Genomic DNA, 17112 nt, shown 5'->3' on the forward strand with positions numbered 1-17112 from the left:
GGGGTGGGGTGGGAAGAGGGAGCAGTTTCTGATCCTGCTCCCAACACTACATAAAGGTACTTAGTCGCCCTAGCTGATTTGGCTCAGTGGATAGAGCGTCATCAGCCTGCGGACTGAAAGGTGCCGGGTTCGAGTCTGGTCAAGGGCACATGCCTGGGTTGCGGGCTCGATCTCCAGTAGGGGGCATGCAGGAGGCAGCAGATTGATGATGCTCTCTCATCATTGATGTTTCTCTCTCTCCCTCTCCTTTCTTTCTGAAATCAATAAAAATAAATTTATTTTAAAGATACTTAGTGATTGTGTTGCTACTGCCTCCATCACTCCCTACATGAGCTAAAGTTAAGAGTTGATTTTAGTCAAGAAAACAACATTGGGGGTAACAACAGGTGTGTGAGGCATTTTTAGCAAACCTATTATATTAAAATTTGAATTTACAAACCAGATCTAATATGGGAGATAGTTTACTTTACTTTACAGAAGGGTTTATTATCCTCTTAACTGTCAAGTACTTAAGCTACATGTCTTATTCGCATTGGAAAGTCAGATCCAATTTATAAAAACTCCATCTACTCCCCCACCCCCGCAACTTTCCCTGACAACCTCAAACACCCAGGCTACCGGTGCACCCTCCATAAAGGCCTTAAGCTTTCCCCAAGCCCCTTCTCACATCAGCTATCCACAGACCAACTCCCATTCCTCCCATTCACCCATCCTACAGGGGAGAAAAAGACAGTGTGGGGAAGGGGCTACTCCCATACAAGGCCTCACAACAGGAGGAAAGGGCACAGAGACCTATGCTTTAACCCTAGTCAGCCAGACTGAGTTCATTACAGTCACTTTCTTGTCTTAGCTTTAGTTTCATCTATAAAATTCCCACTTAACAGTCCACTTGGAACAGATGCAAGAATTAAGTGGAAACAATGCCAAGCCACTGATAACACAGTACATACCTAACATGGTTAATGACTAAGGCCACCCCATGCTTCTGATTACATCCTTCACCTCACCCCTGACCCAGTCTAGCAAAAGACCAACACACCGACTCTGTGTCCAAAAGTTGCTTTATCTTTCGGCAGGAAAGATCTTCACAGTATCAAAAGTAAAGAATTAAAAAACAACAACAAACAAACAAAAACAAAAAAACCAAACACAAAAAGAGCAGTGTTGGGCCAGCAGTACCATCAGCCCCTGGCCCACAGGCCAGCCCAGCCCAGCCCCCGGGCTCTGAGTGTGGAGGCTGCATAGCACCAGGAGGCGGCTCTGTGGAGGTCCTGAGGGGCCCCAGCCCGGCAGGGCATCCGCTCAGCTTTTGGTTGGTCCAGGATGGCGGGAAGTAAGGAGGGTCTTGGGCAGGTGGGTGGGGATATGGAGGAAGAAGAAACTGTAGACCTTCAGCTGGCAGTTGGGGGTCTCAGGACACCTGAAGAAGCTGGACCCACAGGGGCTGAGAAAACAGAAGAGCATGGCCACATGGTGAGTAATGGCCTTCCCATGCCACATGGGTCTCCATGGGTCCAAGGTGGAGGGAGGGAACAGCTGGCTCCTACTTTTGCTCCCACAGACTTCCTCAATCCCCTCTAGCAGAGGATGGAAATGAAAACCCTGCCAGGAAACAGAGCCCCAGTTCTGTTTATCAACATGTGAAATGTCATCCTAGTTCTCAAGGAAGGTGGGGCCATCCCTAAGGAGCTCATGGCCCCCATGGCAGGCAGCACTCCCTTCCCCCAGGCCAATGTGGAACAAGTGCTCTGGCATGTTCTCTGGTGGGTACAGGCAGGGGAGACACCGCCCCTGCGCTCAGACTCCTGCTTTGAGGAGGATAAAGGTCAAAGGAGATGGGGGGAGGGAGCATCTTTTGTCTTGGGAAAGAGATCTCACAGGAGGGCCTGGCCCAGGGAGGAGCAATGGAAGGACAGAGTCCTGGGGGTAAATGGCTGTAGAATAGACAGGGTTTGTGCCTCTGGAGAGCATAGCCCTCTGGGCTGTCACTGTGGAGGTGCAGGGGCCAGGATACCAAGCCCCCAGTCCAATTCCCTGTGCCTCAGAGCATGAAATGGTCTGGTGGGGACAGAAGCTGGCAGAGCATCGGGAGAGGGTGCATGTGACACTTGGGGGTTTGTATACCTCACTGAGCTGTGCTGGGAGTGGTTTTCTTGAGGCTGAAGTTGGTCCAGTTCACAGCAACTTTCTGACGTGTTTGCTTTGCAGAATCCAAACAGAATCTGTCAGGTTTGGGAGATGACACAGAAGAAGCACAATCAAAGATTCCCCTGCCTACTGAACCCCTCTCCTAGACCTGTGTGTTCTGGTCACTAAAGCAGCGAGGTCAGCTCTGCACAACCTCTCCAGCTTCTAGGCATTGGGGTCTAGTAGGTATGGGAGTTGTGCTGGCTGGGGAGCTATCAGGATGGAGCACCCACAAGCCCAGGGGACAAGATATGAAAAGAGTTTACACTGCCTTAGGATATGACATCCCCCTCACCCTGTATTTTACTCTAGCTATGCTAGGTTCCCTTCCATTCCCCTAAGGACATGTTTCTTTCACCCTCAAATCTCTGTATGTGCTGACTCCACTGTCACAAATATCCTTGTTTTCCTTGGCCCACTCATTCCTATTCCTCAAGTTTCAGCTTGGTTATTACCTCTTCTGGGAGGGCTGCTCTGGCTGCCCCCACCACTTACTTCTATAGCCACACTTATTGCCAGACTGTAGGTTTATGCTCTCGCCCCATCTAGACTGTTTAATTCATCTCTGCCCCATAGCTCAGTCCAGGCAGAGTAAAGGAAGTACAAGTGAATAAACAAAGTGAACGAAGCCGGAAAAGGCCTGGTTCTTGGGGTCTGACACGCACACCTCCTTCATTCAGTCCCTTGCACCTTGCCAGATGCCCAATCCTGCCAGGTGGCTTCTTTAGTGCGGAGACTGTGGGGAAAGCCAGGAGGGCTGGAGAGGCTCTCCATCCTAGGGCTCAGGGCTGAGGGAGGCCCTTTCTGAAAGCCCTGGGTGCAGGCAGGAGAGCAGGCAGCCCCACACCTACCTCTTGAAGTATTCCACCTCCCGGTCAGTCTCATCCATCTCCACCCCATCCATGTCCTTGGGCAGGAACACATCGTCTAGGAAGACACAGCCAGGAGGGCTCAGTGCCCACATCCAGGCCTCTGGGTCAGTGCTGCCCACACACGAGGACTGCCCTCCACCCCGTGGGCTGGCAGGGTGGGGGCCAGCCACTGTTCCTGGTGCACTCACCCAAGGAGGAGGCCGACTTTTCCTGCTTGTTGCGGCTCCGGCGGCTGCGGCCCTTGCCCTGCGGCAAGCTCTGTGGCCTTGCTGGGCCTGAGGGCTGCACAAACTCCTGTTGCAGAGGCCGTGCCTTGGCCTCACCTGGCCAGTTTCGCCAAGAGCTGCCCTTCTCCTTGTCGGCTTTTGGGCTGCTAGCCCAGCCTGGTTCTGGCCGGTTTCCCGGGCTCCCCTCTCCGGCCTCAGCACAGCAGCCCACTTTGGGAGGTTCCAGGGTCTTGCCTGGCTGCTTGGGGCTGGAGGTCTGGCCCTTAGCACCGGGAGCCTCCAGGCTGGCTGAGGACCTGGGGGCTGGAGTTGCCTCACTCTTCTTAGCCTGACCACCCTGTCTCTTGCCTTTCCGCGGCTTCCCACCTGAGGCCACAGGCTCAGGTAGCTCCTGCTTGCCACTAGGGACTTCCTTTGGGTTTGGCTCCTCAGAGCTGGTGTTGCCTGGCTTGGGTGTTTTGACCCAGATCACCCGGGACAGGTTGGGCACGGTGTTGAGTCTCCTCACTAGCCCATTCTCTGGGATGATACCAGGAGGAGGGCCCCTCACCTCTGTCCACAGTGGTTGGGGGCCTCTCATTTCTGCCCATGGTGGGGCTGACTCGCTTGGAGCTTGTAACGTGTGGTTCTGAGGGGAGCCCAAAGTCAAAGGGGACAGGTCAAGATTGACGTCAGGCCGGTGCCCTGAGGAGCCATTGAGGTTCAAGGCGGGTAGACTCTGGGTCTCAGGTTCAGCAGCCCTTTCCTTAGAGAAGCCATTGCTGTCCATACTGAGCTCACACACACTGAAGCTGGCACGGATGGAGTCCTTGACAGTGTTCTTGATCTCCTGCAGACGGCTGCTCAGGAAGCTGTTGACCCGATCCAGCTCCTGGTCAGGCCACTCCAAAAACCTCTCCCTGGCAGGCCTCAGCTCCTGGCTTCCAGAAACACCACGATTCACCTGCTTTAGAGATTCTGCTGCCAACTGGGCTTTCTCCTTTTCCTGCCAATACAAGAGGCAGTTTTAGCAGGGGCCTGGCAGCTACTAGGCAAAACATGACACTTGACACACTAGCCTGGGGCCCAGCTCAGCCACTGATTGGCTAGAAGCAGGACCTCGAAATCCTGGCCTGCTTTCCCACTCTGCAGGAGTAATCAAGTGCAATCAGACAGGTATACGTCCTGGTGGTGGAGGCAGTTAGACCGAGAGGGCAAGGTTTTTACAGCTTGTTCACCCAGAATCCCAGTGTCAATCCTAGGGCCTAAGAAGGCTGGACTCAAAGGGGTAGGAACACAGTTCACTGAATCTTGCCTTCCAGGCCTGTGCTTGAGCAATCCACAGCCTCGTGCAGGAACAATTATTTGCTGAGTCTCAGTAGACTCATGTGCAAAATAAGGACAATAATTTTGGAGTGAAGACCAAAGTGGGGACCGATGTGAGGAAGATAGCTGTTATAGAGGCATTCCTTCCAATTCTGCAGGTTGTAGAGGAAAAAAGCTATGCCATCATACAGATCTTTCAGGAAGGAACATGTGGGGCTGTGAGATTGACATGGTAGATCAGACTGCTTTGGGTGGTCGAGAACGTGTGCCCTCCCGATGCTGTATACAGGTGCCACTGAAGAGGGCCAAGCTTCAGTTGGCCTTCAATAATCAAGACCACACCTAAAGCGTGCCCCACAGCATACAATGGACAGCCACATGGGGCCCCTAGGGCAAGATGTAAAAGTAGCCCCTTTGCCCAGGTGAGGCCCAGGGGGCTCAGGGAGGCTAGACCCTACCAATCAGTGCTGACAGAGCCAGATCTGGAGAGTGAAAAGGAAAGTATGTGGGCTTTCACCCCACCTCTCTGCCCAAACTCAAAGCACCAGCAGAACCAATGAGGCCTTTACAGGAAGATAGGAGACAGATGTCAAAGGCTTATAGGAAGGTGGTGGACTGGTATTGTGCCAGAGGCTGAATGACCCACAATTTCACATATTTCCAGTTGATTTGGGATTGAAAGGGAAGAAGCAGAAAAAGGAAAGTGGGGACATGCCACCACCTCAGAGTCAACTTAAAGAGGGTAACCCTGTGCCCCAACAGGCATACATTTATTTATTTATTCTCTCATCTTTCTTGAACACTGACTCCACAACTAACTAGGACCACAACTGTGGGACCTTGGACAAATCACTTATTTTCTTTGAACCTTATTATAACCATTTGTAAATTTGGGAGAAAAATGACCTACCTATACTTAACAGGGTTGCTATGAGGACACCTGAGAGGGTGTGTGTCCCTCTTCCTGGGCACAAGTAAAGCTGTACGCCTTGATAGCCATGGTGCTCAGATGAGGGAGTACTTCAACCTGGAGGAGTGTTTCCAGTATATATCATGGAGTTCAAGGCCATGGGCAAAGCGCTGAGGCCATGGGGAATGCACAAAGGATTAGAAGGCCCTTCTCTTCACTCCTGCCTTTGCTTTTGTTAAAAACTGAGTTCTGGGGAAGTGGGGCGAGGAAGGAAGAGGAGGATATAGAGGGGATAAATGGTGATGGAAAGAGACTTGACTTGGAGTGGTGAACACACAATACAGTGTACAGGATTATGTGTTGTGGAATTGAGCACCTGAAACCTACATAATTTTGTTAATCAGTGTCACCCCAATAAATTCAATAAAAAGAAAAAAAAAAGAGAGACAATCAAGATGGCAGCATAGGTAAACACCTGAATTTGCTGCCATGCACAACCACATTAAAACTACAACTAAAAGACAAAATGACTATCATCCAGAATCACGGGCAGGCTGGCTGAGTGGAATCTCTACAACTAGAAGGGAAGAGTCTGGTAGGAGGTGCAGAGGTGTGGAAGTGCGGAGGTATAGAAGAGCGTGCAAAAGGGGCTGGCAGCTGGGTACGCTGTTGTCTTTTTTAATCAGGAGGGAGATACAAGCTCTGAACTCCAGTTCCGGGTGAGAATTTTGGGACCCAGACTCATATGGAGAGAAACTGGACTGTCAGGCATCAGGCCAGAACATGAGGGTGGCTTTCTTGCAGAGGTGCTTGCAGCAGTCATTGTTCCTGCACGAGGCTGCGGAACACAGACCCCGGGACCTCTCCGAGGCAGAGCAGACTGGCAGCCATTGCAGTTTGCTCCGCCCTGGTGATTCCCTGAGACCCCGCCTCACCCAATTTACAACCCCACCGAAGCTGTATGCAGAGACTTTTGCATATAAATGGCCTGGACTTTCTCCACATAAAAACCTGGGCAGACTCAGTGAGCGCCAAAGCCCCATTGAAGCAAGTCCTGCCCCATAAGGGTATCTTCAGCACAGAAGTTCTCCCATTGTAGACACAACTGGTCCTCACAGCCAATTGGCCTCGAGGTCAATTCCTCCCAGTGATACCAACAGCAATCAAGGCTTAACTACAACAAGACTGTGCACACAGCCCACACAGGGGCACACCAAGAGTGTCCACCTCAGGTAATTAGGGAGGCTGAGCCTCTGGGCCCTATAGGACACCTACCACACAAAGCCACTCTATCAACACAGGGAAGCAGCCAAAATGCGGAGACAAAGAAACAGGTCACAAATGAAAGAAATGGAGGAAAGCAAACTACTGGATATAGAGTTCAAAACCACAGTTATAAGGTTACTCAAGAATCTTCTAGAAACCTCCGAGAAATACAGTGAGACCCTCAAGGATATGAAAAAGGACCCATTAGAAATTAAGAATAGAATGACTGAAATAATAATATACAGAGATCCAACAGCAGACTAGAGGATCCTAAGAATCAAGTCAAAGATTTGAAATATGAAGAAGCAAAAAACACCCAACCAGAAAAGCAAAAGGAAAAAAGAATACAAAAATATGAAGATAGTGCAAGGAGCCTCTGGGACAACTCCAAATTATGGGGGTGCCAGAAGAAGAGAGAGAGCAAGATATTGAAAACCTATTTGAAGAAATAATGACAGAAAAGTTCCCCTACCTGGTGAAAGAAAGAGACTTACAAGTCCAGAAAGTGCAGAGAACCCCAAACAAAAGGAATCCAAAGAGGACCACACCAAGACACATCATAATTAAAATGCCAAGGGCAAAAGACAAAGAGAGAATACTAAAAGCAGCAAGAGAAAAACAGTTAGTCACCTACAAGGGAGTACCCATATGACTGACAGCTGATTTCTCAACAGAAACTATGCAGGCCAGAAGGGAGTTGCAAGAAATATTCAAAGTAATGAATAGCAAGAACCTACAACAGCTGTGGGCAAACTACGGCCGGCGGGCCGGATCCGGCCCGTTTGAAATGAATAAAACTAAAAAAAAAAAGACCATACCCTTTTATGTAATGATGTTTACTTTGAATTTATATTAGTTCACACAAACACTCCATCCATGCTTTTGTTCCGGCCCTCCGGTCCAGTTTAAGAACCCATTGTGGCCCTCGAGTCAAAAAGTTTGCCCACCCCTGACCTACAACCAAGATTACTCTACCCAGCAAAGCTATCATTCAGAATTGAAGGTCAGATAAAGAGCTTCACAGATAAGAAAAAGCTAAACCAGTTAATCACTGCCAAACCAGTATTATATGAAATGCTGAAAGGTATTCTTTAAGAAGAGGAAAAAGAAGAAAAAGGTAAAGATAAAAATTATGAACAATAAAGTGACAACAAATACATATCTATCAACAAGTGAATCTAAAAATCAAGTGAATAAAAAATCTGTCGAGCCCTGACCGGTTTGGCTCAGTGGATAGAGCGTCGGCCTGTGGACTGAAGGGTCCCAGGTTCGATTCTGGTCAAGGGCATGTACTTTGGTTGTGGGCACATCCCCAGTGGGGGGTATGCAGGAGGCAGCTGATCGATGTTTCTCTCTCATCGATGTTTCTAACTCTCTATCCCTCTCCCTTCCTCTCTGTAAAAAAATCAATAAAATATATATTTTTAAAAATCTGTCGAACAAAATAAACTGGTGAATAGAATAGAATCAGGGGCATAGAAAGGGAGTGGACTGTCAATTCTTGGAGGGAAGGGGGTGTGGGGGGTGCAGGAAGAGACTGGACAAAAATACACCTATGGACAAGGACAGTGGCGGGGGGTAAGGCCAGGGGGTGAGGTGGGAACCGAGTGGAAGGGAGCTATGGGTGGGGGAAAAGAGGAACAACTGTAATAATCTGAACAATAAAGATTTATTTAAAAAAATAAAAGAAAGAAAGAAACTGAGTTCCTTTTCATTTTCAGAAGAATTAGTTCTGCTGCTAAACAAAGATGTCTCAAAACTGGTGTAGAGGGAGTGATATGGAACCGCATACAATTTGGTAGTGAGAAGCGGGAAACACATTTTCTGCTGGGCACCATGAGCTCACAGGTTGTCTCATTTAATCCTCACAACTGCCCTTGTTGCATAATTATCCTCAATTTACAGATGAGGGCACTCAACTTTGGAAAGAATAAGGAACTGGCTCAAGGTTACATGGCTAGTCAGCACATCCAGCTGTGATCTGCAGTTCTTGTGTTTTTCAGTCCCGTCTGACAATCATTTCATGACCATTGACTCTGAGGCACTAAACTGGGCTCTGAGAAAACAAGTGTGCAGAAAAGAGTCTCTGCTCGTTGACTTGAGTGTGCTTGGGGAGATGGACACACAGGAAACAAGCTGTTTAATTCTGTGTGACAGTGACTTCCTGAGTAACAGTGACAAGAGCTATGGGGGGAAAGCACAGGATGCTCTAGGAACCCAGACTGGGCCATCAGAGACTGCTTCCCAGGGGCAGTAGTATCTCCCCTAGCATGAAGGGTGAGGAGGATTATCCTGGAGAGAGTGAGGCAAGCACTTTCCAGACAGAAGACAAACAGAAAGGCTGGAAAATTGAAAAACACAAAATCTTTAGGGAGTGTACAGCTGGAGCCCAGAAGGGACAGAGGTGAAGCTGGCAAGCTAAGTACGGGCTAGATCCTGAAGAGTCCTGGAGGCCATGCTTGAGTTTGGGTTCAATCCTGTGGCCACATTCAGACATTGAAGTCTTTTTAAGTAGTGGCCACAGGTGGAGAGAAGTGGATGGTTTGAGCTACTTGGGAGATAGCATGGCCAGGACTCAGTGATGGGTGGGGAGAATGAGATGAGTCATGAAAACAACCCTGACAACCACTTTCTGCCACAGCGGCTACAATGACCAATTGTTCACTGTGCTGAACCTTTTCTGCACATCACTCCATTTCATCTTCGCAATAATCTGAGTTAGGTTCTACTGTTCTTCTCATTTTACTGATGAAGAAACTGAGGCTTGAAGGTTAAGTGATTTGCCCAAGGTCATACAGCAAGGGTGGCAGAGCCAGGTTTCAAACTGAGGTCCAATTCCAAGGCCCACTGCTCCCGATCACCACAATGCATTTCTCCCAAGATGGCACCCAGGTTCTGATTCAGGCAGCTGGGTGGATAGTGGTGCACCCAACTAAACAGACAATGGAGGAGGAGGAGGAGGACTCTTGGAGAAAGATAAGCTGTTTTGGACGTGCTGAGTTTGAGTACTTGTGGAATGCTGTGAGGAGGTGCCTGGTAGCAGTAGTGGACATCAGTGTGAAGTGCAAGGAGGAAACAAGTGGCCAGACCATACGGGGAGGCAACACTATCTAAATGGATTCTCTTTCCCAGGGATGTGTCCTCAAGCAGGAAGGTCAGACAGAAGAAGAGGAGCTCACAAAGGAGACAGAAAAGAGGGCAGAGAGGAAGGTGGAAAACGTGAATTTGGTATTCCCATTGTCCTTTTCTGTACCGCCTCAACTGAGAATGAAGTGCCAAAGAAAAGAATGTTTGAAGAGGAGAACAAACACAAAATGTGAGATGTTGCCTAGTGGACAAAGAAGATGGAACAGGAAAATATGACTATTTGGCAACAAAGAAGTCACTGGTAGCTCTCTGGTGGGGTGCGGGTGGAAAAGAGGTTGTAGTGCGATGGGAGAAGTAAAGACAGTGAATACAGAGAATATTTTTCAAGAGATTTGGCTATGATGAGAGGAAAGAGATGAGTGGGGTGAGACAGGCTGTATGCTCAAGAAACAGTTTGCTTTCAAAAAAGAGTACTGGGGGGACTCTTCCCCCTCCCCACGTGGGAATCTGTACTTGTTCTTCAATAAATTTCCACCTTTGCCATACAAAAAAAAAAAAAAAAAGAGTACTGGGCACAGCGGAATGCTGATGGGAAAGAGCCCAGAGGAGAGGCTGCAGGTGCAGGACAGGAAGTTGATGGTAGCCTGAAGAGGCAAGAAAGGACTGCATGGGCCTTAGCTAGGAAAAAGGGTAACTCATCCTCATGATAAGTTACCCTGGGGCAGTAAGATGTTGAGAGCATGCCTGTCCACTGGCCTTGGTGAAACAGAAAATAAGGTTATTTGCCAAAAAATAAGGTGTGGCTGGGGAAAACCTGGAAGTTAGAGAAGAATGGAGGTCTGATAAAGGGGCTATGATGAATGATCAGAAGAAAACCAGAGGCATGCTAGGCAATACAGGGGCTCAGGCAAGTGGGAGACCATGCAGCCCTGGTGCCACAGATAGATTCGAGTCTGGAAAGGGGAGAATAGGGTACGCAACAGTCTTCAGTGGATAAAGAGGAGTGGCTAGGAGATTGCAGATGACAAAGGCAGGGGTCAGTTCCAAAGGAGCAGGGGAGAGAGTCATGGTCTGGAAATGATCTAAGGAGGCAGAAACTCACTTGGCTTTATTTGTCTCCTGTGGCAGGACAGAATGAGCACTCTATTGGATGACTACTAGGGAAAGCTGTGTTTTCGGTGAATAGCCAGGTTGTAAGGCTAGGAGATAGATGGAAGGAAATGGGGAGGAGGCTCACGTATAAAAAGATAATGACCATGATGGTTTATCACATGGCATTGCAACTGGCTGCTTCCACTGTATCCTGGTCTCTACTGTGCAGTGAGTTTTTGAGTAAGTGACTAGTGTGTGATAAATGGCAGACTAGAGGGATATGCAAGGTGTAGCAGGAGTACAGTGGGAGAAGTTACCTGAGCAAGGCTGCAAAAGAGGAGACATCTAAACTGAGCTTGGAAGGAAGTTGTCAGGGGAGAGAAGAGAGCATTATTGGTGAAGAAAAAAGAATGTGTGGCACACAGATTTATGAAAAGCACACGAGGCCTAGGAACTGCAAAATGTGCCCACTGATACCTAACTGTCTTAAGAGGCCAGGAAAGGTCAAAGAGGCCGGGCTGCCCACAGGACACTTCTGGCCAGGCAATGCTGGATGGGAGGGGAAAAGTGCTGACCACGTTCTGAGGGCAATGGTGGGCCCCTGCTTCAGAGTGCAGGACAAAGGTCCTGGTTTGTCCTTTGGGTTGGAAAAAGATGGAGAACCACTGTTGCTTTCCAGAATACCAGGGCTGTTTGACCACCCAGGACCTGGAGCCAGCTGGATGTCAAACCCAATCTCCTCAACTGCTGGGCTCTCAAGTATGGCACTGTGCAGATGCAGCCGGGAGTAGGCAGGCAAAAAGGTAATGAGGCAGCAGGGGACCAGCCATCAAGCCATAGGGCTCGCCTGGCATCAGGGCTGCCCAGGAAAATCTCACTGGCCTTAGCTTAGATCATTCCCATGGCTTCAATTACATCTCCACGTTGGCAACTCCCAGCCCCACACCTCGATCTCCACTTGGATGTCTCGTGAGAACCTCTGAGTTAACATGCCCCAGCTGAATTCCTGTCTTCTGCCAATCCCATCCTTGCTCAGTGAAAGGCACACCATTCTACCAGTCACCTAAGCAAACACTTGGGAAACATCCCTAACTCCTTTATCTGTCTTGTAATCAAATCACCAAAGCCTGTCACTTCTGCTTCCTCTGAAAATATATTTCTCGTCCAGTCCCACCATCAATCCTCTGTACTCTGGCTCTCGGCTTTCTGGTCTGGAGTATCACTTCACCAGGCTATCTTCCATACTGCCACACAATAATCTTGGAATACAGAATCAACCAAGTGCATTCTTGATTAAAGCCCTCCAGTGACTCTCCTCAGCTGCAGGATCAAGTCAAAGCTCTTCAGCAGGGCCCACAGGCCCTTCCTCACCTCCACTGTCTGTCCTTCCTCTCCGGTTTGAGCCCTGGCTGCACTACTGCTGTGAAAGTGTTATGCCCGCTGCCAGGAGGGCCCTCCTGATGAGTTTGTATTCACTCCCTGTGACTCAGTTCCAGAGTCAGCCTCTTGGTATGGCCATTTCCAGCAAGCCCTAGCAGGATGGGGGGTTTCCCTCATCCCAGTATGTGTCACACACTAACGTGCTCGTCAAGTTTTGTGTCAGTCTCTCCAATGGACCGAACTTCTCCAGGGTAAGAACTTAACAAATGCTTTGGGGTTTTTGTGTGTGTGTGTGGGGGGGGGGGGGGGGGGGTTGCAGCATTTACAGTGTTTACGGAATGATTAAGTGAGTGACTGACTAAAGCAAGTCCCGGGCTTGAAGGAATCCAGCAAGCTGCTTCTGAGGCCAGGACTCATTTGTCCTCTAGTCACTGGCCCCCAGTCTCCCTGACCCTGATGCCTCCCAAACTCATTCAGACCTTCCCAGAGCAGTGAGCCACACCAAGGTCCTTGGCAGCCAGCAGCATTCATGCCCCGGAAGTCCTGGGGGTTGGGGCAAGGCATTCCTCAGGAAGAAGAGGTGATAGAGCTGGGTTCCCCCCCCACACCCACCTTCTTTTTCAGCTTGTGCCGGGCCCGCTTGGCGGCCCTGGCGCTGTTGGGGACTTTGGGCTCCGTGCTGTTGATGAATTCCAGCAGCTCATCCACATCTCGGTGGTCCACGGCGGGCTCCCCAGGGATCCCGCCCAGGGCGCCCCCCTTCATGGGCAGCTCCTCTTTCCGCCTGGTCAGCCTTGAACGGAGCTTCTCTCGGATCTCGGTATAATTCCGACTCGTCGGGGCAGCGGGTGGCTGGGGGAGGGGGAGGTGCTGACGTTACACCCTGGGCCTGGGAAGCCCGTAGGACTCCCACCCGCTGGCACCAAACATGTGGTAAGAAGCGAGACAACTGTTCTTTCTACCAGAGCCACAGAGGCCAAATGGCTTCACCTCAGCCAGGCGGTGTGAGGAGGGAGTAGGAGATATGTGACAGCATTGGGAGCACACTGGCATGGGAGCCAGGAAAGCAGGTTTGAGCCCAGGCTTCGTCACTTGGAAGATGTATGACCTTGGGCAGGTCACTGAGTCTTGTGAGCCTCAATTTTGTCATCTCTAAAATGAGGATAACACCTAGCTGAAAGGTGACTAGCAATGTAATTACTTTCAATTCTTCTGTTCTCAACTGCTCTCCCCTAGCCGGCGGCCCCTTCCTCTTCACCTTAGAAGACTTCTGAACTGTTTCCTCCCCCTGTCCAGAGACAGCATGTATTCTGCTCTGTGCCTCCTTCCTGGCACCATTTGTGCACATGGCCTGTCCCTCAGCTGGCTCTCACACTTGGGGGACTGAGAGCCTTTGCTTCCATTCTGCCTTCATTGCACAAGTGTTCACTTCTCTGTGATTATGCCATACACAAACTCATCAGAATTATAGCTTTCCTCTCTGCCATTTCCTTTCCTTTTGCCTAAGGAAAAAAAAATGTCATCTTAAGAGAAACCACAAAAACAGCAAAGTTAGCAAAATGTTTAAAAATCCCTACCTCACCAATTTGCTGTAAGGATCAAGTGAGCAGACACAGATGCGAGGACTCACAGGGTCCCAGCGAGGTTACTATCCCCTTGAGCAAGGGGTTTCTGGGGAGAGCAGGCACTCCCCTGGCTCACCTTGGCTGGCCCCGAGCCCTCTCAGGCATAGGCAGGTTCACTCACCGCATTGTGGCCGAAGAACTCACAGTAGCAGCAGTCACAGAACTTCCCATCTCTCTGGTGCGTGGAGGACGAGGTGCAGGAGCTACGCTCTGAGCTGCTGTCCTCTTCTTCGCCTAGCCCCTCATCTGCCTCGCAGGGCTGGGGCAGTTGGCAGGCCAGGCCACTATGTGTAAACTTGTGCCCCTTGCACCCGGGGTCTCTGCTGATGGGGGAGAAAGACAGGCCCAAAGGTGAGAGAGGGTGTGGCAGGAGCAGGCTACAACAGGCACCTGGAGAAGCAGCCCCGCCATCAATGTCCCACTGCCCTTAAGCTGCCTCATCCCACAAAGGTCAAGGCAGTCAGGCTGCATCAATGCCACTCATAATTACAGGGCTAACACCCTCATTGTCCCTCAGGGCCCAGCTCAATGGCACTGTTCTGGAAAGGTCCCCAATGCCTCTCCTGCCCACACCCACCATGTGACCCTCCTGGACTCTGATGGCCCCGATTACATCTGTCTCCATCCTACCATCTATCACACTTTACTATAGCAATCTATTTGTCTCAGATCAACTGTGCACTCTCCAAAGGCAGGGACTATGCCACTTCTATTTTTGGGTCCCAGTGTATAGCATAACAGCCTTGCACACAGTGGGTTCTCAGTAAGTAATCTGAACAGATTAGTGGGCTGGTGGCTCCCCTGGAGCATCCAAAGGAGGTTAACAGGGTAAGTCTCCTTTCACTTATGCCCGAGTCTGCACCAATAGGCAAAGCTGCCTTAGCCATTGGGCCTCGAGGTTGGGAAAAATGGGCCTTGTGGGCCATAGACTCCCAAGAACTTGTTTGTGCCAGGTACTGTATTCAACACATTATTTCTAACTAGAGGCCCAGTGCACGAATTCGTGCAAAAGTGGGGTCTGGCCAGCCGCCCTGATAGGGGTGATGGAGGTTGATTGGGGGTGGGCTGGTCGGGAGGAGGGGCTGCGGGTGGTTGGCGGCTGGCCCTGCCCCTCCTAATGGGTGAGGGGTTGGGGGCCGATCAGGGGCTGGGCCGGCCAAGGGGGGGTGCCAATCGGGACCCAGATCAGGCTGGTTGGCTGCCACAGTGCACATCATAGCCACCAGTTGTTCTGGTCATTCTGGCTGTTCCACTGTTTCAGTTGCTGGGCTTTTATATAGATAGATAGAAAGATTACCCCCCCAAGGCACGCAAAATAGGTGTTGCAGTGGAGGAGACAGGCTCAGAGTGCTTCACTGCTCCGCTCATGGAGTGGCCAGGACTCAGCCTGTGTCTGTGCGCAAAGTTCATGCTCTTCCACTGCACTGCTGACTCTGGATTTCAGGAAGCACAGGGCATCTTATAATACAGACTGGAATCAGCAGTGGGAGCCAGGTGGAAGGGCAGGGCAAGGGGCTGGGAAGAGGTCTGGCTCCAGGGCAGGTTAGTCCCATGGGTGGAAAAGGAGGAGCATGAGCTATTATCAGTGGTGCTTAGAGAAACTTAATCCAAATTGACCACTCTTCAGCTGCTACATTAGCAAAACTACAATGCTCAGTACCCCTGAGAATATGGAGAGATCAGCACTCTAATACTGGTGCCATGGCATTATGGAGAGCTTTTAGGAAAGCAGTTTTTCAGTGTATTAAAAACCCTTCTTGCCGAAACCGGTTTGGCTCAGTGGATAGAGCGTCGGCCTGCGGACTGAAGGGTCCCGGGTTCGATTCCGGTCAAGGGCATGTACCTGGGTTGCGGGCACATCTCCAGTGGGAGATGTGCAGGAGGCAGCTGGTCGATGTTTCTCTCTCATCGATGTTTCTGACTCTCTGTCTCTCTCCCTTCCTCTCTGTAAAAAATTAATAAAATATATTAAAAAAAAAAAAAAAAAAAAAACCTTCTTAAAAAAACCAAAACCAGCCCTACCAAGTTTGGTTCGGTGGACAGAGTGTCAGCCTATGGACTGAAGAGTCCTGGGTTCGATTCCGGTCAAGGGCACATGCTTGGGTTGAGGGCTCGATCCCCAGTGGGGGTTGTGCAGAAGGCAGCCGATCAATGATTCTCTCTCATCATCGGTGTTTCTCTCTCTCTCCCTCTCCCTTCCTCTTTGAAATTTAAAAAAAAAAAAAAAAAAAAAAAGGGAAAACATCCTGACATCCTTTAAACTGAGAACTTTTTTTCATTCTGAGAGATCTATTTCAAGGAGAAAAATCCAAGTCAGAAAAAGCTTTAAGCAAAGGCATCTTTAGATATTTTTTTAATATATTTTATTGACTTTTTACAGAGAGGAAGGAAGAGGGATAGAGAGTTAGAAACATCGATGAGAGAGTAATATCGATCAGTTGCCTCCTGCACACCCCCTTCTGGGGATGTGCCCGCAACCAAGGTACATGCCCTTGACCGGAATCGAACCTGGGACCCTTGAGTCCGCAGGCTGACGCTCTATCCACTGAGCCAAACCGGTTACGGCTAGATATTATTTATAATATTAAAATGTTACCCTAGCCGGTTTGGGTCAGTGGATAGAGCGTAGGCCTGTGAACTGAAAGGTCCCAGGTTCGATTCCAGTCAAGGGCATATGCCCGAGTTGTGGGCTCGATCCCTAGTGGGGGACTTGCAGTAGGCAGCCAATCCATGATTCTCTCTTATCATGGATGTTTCTCTCTCTCTCTCTCTCTCTCCCTCTTCCTTCCTCTCTGAAATCAATTATATATATATATATAGTTTTTTTTTAATATATTTTATTGATTTTTTACAGAGAGAAAGGGAGAGGGATAAAGAGTTAGAAACACCCATGAGAGAGAAACATCCATCAATTGCCTCCTGCACACCCCCTACTGGGGACGTGCCTGCAACCAAGGCACATGCCCTTGACCAGAATCGAACCTGGGACTCTTCAGTCCACAGGCCGACACTCTAGAGTCTAGCCACTGAGCCAAACTGGTCAAGGCAATAAAAATATATTTTAAAAATATATATCAAAATGTTGGGGAAGCCCCAGCCAGTTTGGCTTAATGGAATCACTGATCAACGCTCAATAGAGCGTCGGCCTATGGACTGAGGGG

At 49.6% G+C, this 17112-nt stretch overlaps 1 protein-coding gene across 14 annotated transcripts in view; it reads right to left on the reverse strand.

Annotated features, from left to right (window-relative positions):
* Nucleotides 1-1043: 1043 nt before the first annotated feature.
* Nucleotides 1044-17112, reverse strand: part of FAM193B (family with sequence similarity 193 member B) — a 36020-nt gene continuing 19951 nt past the window's right edge. For 9 of the 14 annotated variants that reach the window (XM_036312026.1, XM_036312022.1, XM_036312020.1 and 6 more), the window contains 6 exons: nt 14073-14274; nt 12939-13178; nt 3248-4271; nt 3039-3114; nt 2125-2222; nt 1307-1444 (listed from right to left, as the gene is read on the reverse strand). In XM_036312026.1, the coding sequence (XP_036167919.1) occupies nt 2126-2222; nt 3039-3114; nt 3248-4271; nt 12939-13178; nt 14073-14274 (1639 nt within the window). In that variant the 3' untranslated portion in view covers nt 1307-1444; nt 2125. Of the gene's footprint in view, nt 1445-2124; nt 2223-3038; nt 3115-3247; nt 4272-12938; nt 13179-14072; nt 14275-17112 lie in introns of all 14 variants that reach the window. The other 5 variants (XM_036312021.1, XM_036312031.1, XR_004968073.1 and 2 more) reach the window with 5 other exon arrangements.

Source organism: Myotis myotis, unplaced genomic scaffold (assembly GCF_014108235.1).
Source record: "Myotis myotis isolate mMyoMyo1 unplaced genomic scaffold, mMyoMyo1.p scaffold_m19_p_6, whole genome shotgun sequence".
NCBI classification, from domain to species: domain Eukaryota; kingdom Metazoa; phylum Chordata; class Mammalia; order Chiroptera; family Vespertilionidae; genus Myotis; species Myotis myotis.